The sequence below is a fragment of the Manacus vitellinus genome, unplaced genomic scaffold (genome assembly GCF_001715985.3).
Source record: "Manacus vitellinus isolate BGI_N305 unplaced genomic scaffold, ASM171598v3 scaffold_70_pilon, whole genome shotgun sequence".
Classification (NCBI taxonomy): domain Eukaryota; kingdom Metazoa; phylum Chordata; class Aves; order Passeriformes; family Pipridae; genus Manacus; species Manacus vitellinus.
Window position 1 is genome coordinate 1,884,189 of NW_021940754.1, and position 8,378 is coordinate 1,892,566.

Below are 8,378 nucleotides of genomic sequence, written 5' to 3' on the forward strand. Positions count from 1 at the left end.
TCTTTCACCTGCCATTGCCTGGTAGTGCCCAAGAGCAAAAGAAAAATAAAAAGGCTTCCAAGCAGGTGACAGATAGATAGATAGATAGATGTGGAAGCCTTAACTGTGACTTTCTGCCCTTTCCTGAGCTCTCAGCCAAACCACAACCCGTCAGCAGAGGGTTCACAGCCCTTCTTGCCTTGAAGCCTGGCTCAGAAACCACCACGGGGCAGGGTCAGGTGGTGGGCGCCGTGGTTGGTGAAGTTGTGCAAAGGCAAAACCAGAAAAAGGGTAAAAAAAAAAGCATTTTCCCCAGACAGAAAACTCCTGGAGCGGGAAAGAATGGGAGTGCCCAGCCCAGCAGCTGGGAAGAGGAGCAAGGCGGGATCAGCAGGCCCTTGCTCCCACCAGAGATGGCACTGACAGGTGGTGCACCCAGTTCACCTCAGCATCCCTGGGGTGGGCACTGCGCTGTGCCGAGACTGCGCGGGAGAGCAGGAGTGCGAGGGCTGTGAAAATTCAAGGCAGCCAAATTGCTTTTCCTGGGATACAGCAAAGGCATGGAAGGGGAAATCTCTGTTGGTGTGCTGTCAGGGAGATTCCCTTTGGGTTTGAGCTACTGCAGGGTAGACATGCTACTTACTCTCTCCTGCCTCCTACTTCTGGCCTCAGGCACTGGCCCTGCATCAGCAAACCTGGCTTTAGATATCCGGTTGGGAGAAAGCACTAGGCACAGAGGGTGCTAAATTCCTCTCCAAACATCTTCTGCCTGCATCAGCTTTGGAAGCACAGACCACTTCCAAGCTGGAGAAAAATCCAAAACACCTCATGTAGAAGCACCTTTCCCTTGGATTTTTATTATCATAATTTTTAAGAATATATTTTGTACCGAAACACTGTCAGCGTTTTTTATACAATGGAAAATGACACAGTCATCATGTATCATGTAAAAGAGTAAAAACAGAGCAAGACAGGAACATTTCAATTCAATCTGGAGTACAAATAGAATCTGATGTAAAGCTTAAAAGCCACACATCAGATAAAAGAGTCACCTGGAAAACAACAAGTTCTCTCTTAATTTGGAAGTAGGAAGAAAAGTCAGGGAGCATCAAATGTTAAGGCTAAAAATTGAATTTTTAACTTGTATATTATAGGTGGCAGCCTGATTCTTATTTTGTCTGGAGCAGCAGCAACAATCCCTCAGCTTTACAAAGAGATTTGCACTTGCATGAAATAAGAATCAGGCTTCTATGCTCAGAGGACTCTGATTGACCTCAACAGGCTTTGGACTAGAGCCACAGTTGGAATTTCAGCTTGCAGTCTAAGGCTTCTTAACTGCAGGCCAAATTAGCACAAAATGAGGCTTTGCATTGGCATTCTACCCTTAACTTTGGATATTCCAGTTCTGGTGGCTTTAAACCACAGTTTTATTGCAGGTTAAACACAGTTCTGTTTGTGAGATTCTCCTCTCTTTTTTTTTTTTTTTAATACTGTGCTACAAAGGATGTTTTTTATAGTCTGTGTTTTAGTCCCTATATTATGTGTTTCTAAATTGCCTAAATGTATGTTTATATCACGATTATAACTACTCAGAAAGACCCACTACAGACCATTGTGAGCAGCCAGGGAAAAAAGTGTATTTAGTCCTAAAGAAGTCAAGAAAGTGGCTGTGTTCATTTATAGTGTAGCGCAATGACTGTGTTTATACACCTATACCTACTATTTTAAAAGCTACTTGAAAAGTTATTATTCATGTGCAGTAGCTGATTTTCAAGCATTAATAACTTGGCTGTCTAGACAAGTTTTAATTGTCATATCAAAGGCCAAATATGTTCTCAAACAAGAGTAAAGAATCTCCCATCTCCCTTGGAAAGAGCCTGGTTCTCTTTCTGAACTAAGAGATTGCCAAATTCAACTTTTTCTCAGGTTATAAAAGCACAGTTAAACCTACAAATTTGGGTTTTAAGTTTTTAAAATGGATCGACTTCAACTCAAACCCATCCTGTGCAGCAAAGTTAGTAAGCCCTGAAAAACAGATCCTCGTGAATATGCGGAGTTCCCCCCACCAGCTACCATGCCCACGTTTTCCCAGAGGGCCTAGAGGGCTCCACTAAAACATAACTAAATGTTCAATAGGAAACATGGTTTTTTTTCAAGAACGATATGTAAAGTTTACCCAAAGAACCTCAGACGTTTTGTACATTCAAAATGTTTACACGTTGCCGTTCTTAACCGCCAGTAAGATTGTTCATTTTTTACTAATAATACATACAATGAGTATAAATAAATAAACTACAGAGAAGCTTTAAAAATTGTATTAACAATACGTTGTGCAAAAACTCATAACGACCTACATTCTATGCAAATACCCTGACTAAAATACACAGGCTGTGTCCACACACCCTCAGTCAGTTTTTGCACAGCCCTTGGGCCAAACCAGCAGCTGGGAGCAATCAGCAGAACTCCACTGCGAGCTGTGCAGGTAATGCTGATTTACACCAGCAGAACAGCAGGCCCCAAGGTGTGTGCAAAAATGCCATAGAAATCAGTGGGAATTGTGCTTGACTAAGGACTAGACAGTTTGATTGTACCCCGTTAAAGTGAGTGGGAGTTTTGCCATTGATTTCCATGGAACCAGGCTCAGGCCCCGGGTAAGGACGTCAGCACGTGGCCCTATGTTGTGCTACACTACTCCACTTCAGTGCAGAAACAATATTTGCAAAAGAAAAAACTCGTTTTTGTTGTCACTACTGTTCAGTAACCGGTTTTAGCGCTGCATTTCAGAAACTGCATTTCTGTGAGATTTGAAACAAAGACTGCAAGTCTTTCTGAATCCATTCCAATTTGATTATCCAGCACAGGTGGGCTATTTTGATCCAAGAAAAACGGCTCAATGTCTATTAACCAACAGTGCTCTTCATTAGGATAAAAAACAGCCCAATTCATCGGCACAGGAGTGAAGAACTGCATGCGGAAAAGGAACAGGGCAGCCTTCCTACCATAGCTGTGTCCAGAGCTGGCTGTCACTGCTCCAAACGGACGATGGCACCTGAGCTGGTTTGGAATCTGCAGTCCTAACAAGCTCAGCCCAGTTTTGTAAGCTGAAGATCTCCATTTATCTTTATTGTGTCAATTGCTGACAGTGTTTCAATACGGTGGTAAAAATCAAAGAGCTGATGTCCATCCACAAATATTCTAAAACGGGGATGCTCGCAAAGTATCTCAACCTGTAAAAGATAAATTGTTAAAGCATGTTGTTCCCAGCGTAACTGGAAAGTTATTTCACAGCACACAAAAAGCACTTTAAGTAGTGTTAGTGAAGTTACACACTGTGCTACTAATGTGCCACACGACAGCCAGGGCTGAGACCAGTTTTCCCCCTTGACACCAGTTACACTGTGATGGATCTGCTCTTACTGCCCAGGGACATTAATCCAATCTCACGCTGTCGTAGCAGTAAGCACACCGGAACCCAGTCCCACTGGCTACTGGGAGGTTTCGCCTCTTGGAATAATGCCAGAAACAGACTCAAACCGCTAATCACAGCAGGAAGAAATTGTATCTCCAACCCAAACCTTGCATTCCTTGCTACTTTTTTTTTTTCTTTTTCTTTTTTTTTTTTTTTTCCTGCGGAATAAGGCGGCAGTTCCCTCTGCAATGCTTTCCACACTACTGTTAATTTACTGGAAGGGAGCGAATATGGAGCAGGGAGATAGGTTTGTCTTTCCCTCCCACATATACAGAGCTCCTGCATAACCACAAAGCCTTCACTCCTGTGGCTGCAGACAGCCCAGGACTCCCTGTTGGACTGGACTCCATCCTGGGGCTGCAGTGAAGGCGATGCAGTGCAGGATTGCTTGAATTCAGCTGGGCAGTTTGCACAAGGCACAAACCAGATCAGGGAGGGACACAGCTCATCCCTCCTCCTGAGAGACCTGCAGAAATGCTCTGGAAAAGCAATAAAGCCTGGAGCTGAACAAGCTTGGACAAGTTGGGAGATTCCTGACGTTAGGGGTGGCTTGAGATGGTGTCCCGTTGTTAAGATCTACTGGAGCTGCCCCAGCAGGAAGCAGGGACACGAGGGCACAGAACATGCGCTTCTCGTGCAGGCCTTTGGAGACCTCCAGGTCTGGACAGGCTAAGGAGAAAATCTGCAGGGGAGCCACATGCAAATCCTGGGTCATTTCAAGAGGTTGTCCAGAGTGAAGTGCTGCTTCCAGGCACTTGACTCTGCTGCTATTACAGCACGTAAAAATGCGAAAGGGGTGACAAACTGCCTGAGCCAAAGCCCAGCTGACATGGAGCACGTCGCACTGGGAGAAGTGGCAGCTGACAGTCCAGGAGAGCTTAAACTCCTGGACACCTGGTAGTGCACCAAGCACCAGGGAAGGGCCCGTGCTGCCACGTAGCTCCTGTGTCACTGCAGCAGGCGCAGCCAGCCCGAGGCCTTGTTATGTAAAAGATATGGTTACCCTCAACCCTGCTCACAGTCCGCTTCTCCAGATCACCCGGGGCCACGCCGGAATGATAATTGGACTGGGCCACAAGTAATTGGCAAGAACGCTTAATAGTCTAATTTATTCACTGAGAGGGAGACCATCAAAGGTGCAAAGTCAGTTGGGAGCCTAAATTCCATTTGGGAAAAAAAGAGAAAAGAAAAAAAGAAAAGGGGGGAAAGAACAACTCCCTATCTACAGTATCTCACAGTAAACGTGCAATACTGCTGTCCTCCAACCTCAACTGCCATTAGTGGGACACCCACAAAACACGCTCTGTGTAATTTGTCTGGCTCGTCTGAGGGCCCAGTCACCACCCAGTGCAGCAGGCAGTGGAACCCTCTCAGCTGGAGCAGGACCCAGCCTCCAAGTCTTTTCAAGTTGCATTTCCCACACCACCAAAGGGTGTTGCCAGTTCTGATGGGAGAGTTTGTAGAAGCAAGTAGAGCGCAACCAATTTGCGGCAAAACCAGTCACAAACACCCTCTTAAAGCCCAAGCATCTGGGGAGATGGTGAGCTTTTGGGGCTGGGGGAGATTATCTTGGGGGCAAGAAGGATTAAGAGAGTTTGGCAGCTGGTCAGAGCACTGGCATTTAGCAGAGGGGCTAGTGAGGTTTTGCAAGAGGGGCGGGGAGGAGGAGGAGGAAGGTTTTTCTGGGTCAGCTGCATGGAAAAGGCATGCAGCCTTTTTTCCTCAATGTAGTGAAGCAGCCCTCTGCAGCCACATACTTTGTTAGTCCTGATTTGCAAAGACATCTTCACGTAACCATAAACACTACAGATGGGAATCTGCTTCTAGGTCAACCCAGTCCATCCACAGTGCCACAGCATTTCCCAGAACACCATTTTCAAGTGACTACAGACTTAAATTTGATGGGAGGTTTAATCCCAGGGTTCAGGAAAGAATACCACTATTGCTTAGCTGTTTAATCTGCTCACACGAAGAGCTACGGTCAACCTCTACAGAACATCCCTGGAGACAAAGGATGAACGTGATCCTTATTAGCCGCACTAAACTGCAAACACTATGTCCATTAAAAAAACCATCAAAACATACAGCAGTCCCACAGAGTATTTACATTCTCCAGTAATAACTTGTAATGCACTAATAACATAGAGGTACTTTTTAATATATAGCTATAAAACTAAGCTCAGGAAGTTGGACTTCATCACACAGTATTACAACCTCCGACTTGTCATAGCACCCAGGTGAGGTGTTCACAGCCCCATCCGAACTGCCTGCAGCTGCACGTAGCAGCAGGATCCCTGCACAACTTTTGATGGATACAAACAAACCAGCAACTGGTGTCTCAACAGGAGCAGCGCGGGCTACACTGTGATTTCAAGAAAGCCAAGTCAGGTCCTGCTGCAACTCAGATCAAATGACACTTTATCGGATACAGTGTAAGCCGCTGTCATCCTGGTACTCACCCTAAAAGGCTGGTCCGGTATAAATGGAAAGTAAGGAATAGATGACTGCTCTTCCCCCCATTCTCCGGCTACACAAGAGTTTCTGACAAACTGTCTGTCTGTAAACACAGCTTTCAGTTCTATGGCTACATCCGCAGGAGGATCTTCTGACTCCCCGCAAGTCAGACTGATGCCAAAGCTGCAACACAAACAGGACGGCTCTCGTTCAGCCAGAAAAAAACCAAATAAGCCCCAAATACCGCCCAGGTTCATTTCTTGGCTTATTAAAGCCCCTGGTATAGCGGCACAGGGGGGATGACAGCTCAGCTAGTTCAGAGAAACCCTGAAAGCTCAGCAGTGACAGGAACATGGTTATGGCATATATATATATATATGTCTGTGTGTGCATGGTGTTGTACATATATGTGTACATATATGCATATATATATGCTCTATATGCTCCTTTACTCCCAAGTGAAAACGGGATCCCTTGAAGAAATGCCCCCTCTATGGGTCAAAGGAGAAATCAGCATGCTATATTTAAAATGATAAAAATAATCCTTTCCAGAAAGCAGGGATCCGTGTGTATGTGTACGTGCGTGTGGCCGCTCCCCCATCTCCCCCTGGCCGGGCCCAGGTGTTACCTCTCGGGGTTGAGGTCCACTATGCCCATAACTAAGATCTTCTTTCCCGGCCTCATTCCTCCTTTGATGTGCCCACAGAAGGGGACGATCTGGAAAGGACAGGGGGGAAGGTGGCGAGGGTCAGCTCGGCATCAGCAGCGGCCGCCGTTTTGCAGCCGGGCGGAGGAGAGGGGGGAGTAAAGGGGTTAAAAAAATAAAATACCACCACCTCCCCCCCCCCAAAAAAAAAGAAAGAAACCAAATAAAGGTGATTTACCAAGCGAGGGAAGTACACATCAGCTTGCACCGGGGATCCCAGGGAGTTGTTTAAATGCCCGTCCTCTATTTTCTGCAGGTAGAAAGGAGAGCGCTGAGGCAGGGCCAGGCGCAGCCCCCCCGCCCCCGCCCGCTCCGCAGGTGCCCTGCCCGGCCCCCCGGCCCCGTCCCGGTGCCGGTGCCGGTGGCCCGGGCGGGGGGCGAAGCCGCACTCACCAGCGCGTCCCGCTCGGCCACAGTCCCCGCCATCTGTGGAAGCGGCGGCGGCGGCGCTGGGGACAGGGCGGAGGGCGGGGGAGAGGGAGGGAGGATGGAGGAGGGAGGGGGCTCTGTGCAGCCTCGGCGGCGGAGGGGCAGCGGCGGAGCCGAGCGGAGCCGGTGCAGAAGTAGGAAGGCGAGGAGGAGGAGGAGGGAGCGAGGAGGAGGAGGGGAGGTGGCAGGCTGGCTCTGCCTCGCCCGGCGGGGAGCCCAGCCCTTGGCCCGAGGGGGAGCCGGGCAGGGCGGGGCGGGGGCCGCTGCCGCTTCCTCCGCTCGCAGCCCGCGGCGGGGCCGGCCCTCGGGCAGCGGTACCCCGGGCCCGCTGCTGCGGTGGGGGGACGGCGGTGGCCCGGCCTGGCGGGGTCCGGACCTCACCTGGCACCTGCAGGTGATGGATGCCCGGAGAGCGGCCACAGGAGCCCCACGCCCCCTCACGTCAGGGAGCACCTTTATGTCTGAGCTTGGACGCCTCGGCGAAGGCGAGGTGTCCTGCATGACTCCCCTTCTCCAGGGGTGCCTCGGCCGCTCCGAAATGAACCCCCACCCCGCTCCCCTCCGTGCCCCACGGCGAGGACCCTCAGGGGGCCGATACCCCGAGCGGGGTCGGTGGGCAGCGCTCAGGAAGGGGAGGGCGAGGGGAGCCCAAACCCGCCTCCCTGCGGCCCCGCAGCGGGGCGCGGTGATTGCATAAGCCGGTGGATGCCGGTGGGGAGCTCCCACTGACATGCAGTGTCCGTAGTTATGCAATGCGGCCGTGCCGGCGGGGAGCACCGGCCGAGGCCACCAAGCCCTGCCCGTGCCATGCCAGGAATCCCTCGCCTGGACCACAGCAGGAGTGACTTGTGCCGTCAAACATGCTGTAATGATCATGTTGACGAGTTCGGGGTCCTGGGCAGGGGGGGAGAATTGAGGAAGGCTTTCTTCCCGCTTCCTCACCACTGGGGTTTGATGGCATGAGTATCTCTTTAGAAACGTGACACAGCAGATGGACTTGGCCTGCGCTCTGCAGGACCTCGCACAGTTCCCTTGGCTTTTCGTGCCTCATGCCTGCACACTGGGGTTGGGTTGGTCGATGCCGCTGTCCTTCTTCCTCTGAGGCGCTGTGGGGATTAATTACATTGAGTAAAGTGAAGTGGAAGAAGCTAAGTCACTGCAATATTTAGGGTTTCAATATGACTGTGTCCATTGGGAAACGCTTGCAATCAGTGGGTGATGCCATCTGAAAAATCAAGAGGTACTGAGAGTAAGTGCAGATTGTGCAAGTGTTTAGACACTTGGCTAACTTTTTCAGCAGTGCCCACTAATTTGGGGATGTTTTCATCTCTGGATGCCCAG

The 8,378-nt window shown here is 49.7% G+C and overlaps 1 protein-coding gene across 2 annotated transcripts; it reads right to left on the bottom strand.

Annotated features, from left to right (window-relative positions):
• Window positions 1-810: 810 nt before the first annotated feature.
• On the bottom strand, window positions 811-7,553 carry LGALSL (galectin like). Of its 2 annotated transcripts, none has more exons than XM_029964375.1 (5): window positions 7,419-7,553; window positions 6,787-6,858; window positions 6,531-6,619; window positions 5,908-6,085; window positions 811-3,206 (listed from the first exon to the last, which is right to left on the bottom strand). In XM_029964375.1, exons 1-5 carry the CDS (start codon window positions 7,536-7,538, stop codon window positions 3,063-3,065), a joined length of 603 nt encoding a protein of 200 aa, XP_029820235.1. In that variant the 5' UTR covers window positions 7,539-7,553; the 3' UTR covers window positions 811-3,062. The 2 variants fall into 2 exon arrangements, with proteins under 2 accessions (XP_029820235.1, XP_029820236.1); XM_029964376.1 differs by lacking the exon at window positions 7,419-7,553 and adding an exon at window positions 7,002-7,088.
• Between the last annotated feature and the right edge of the window lie 825 nt (window positions 7,554-8,378).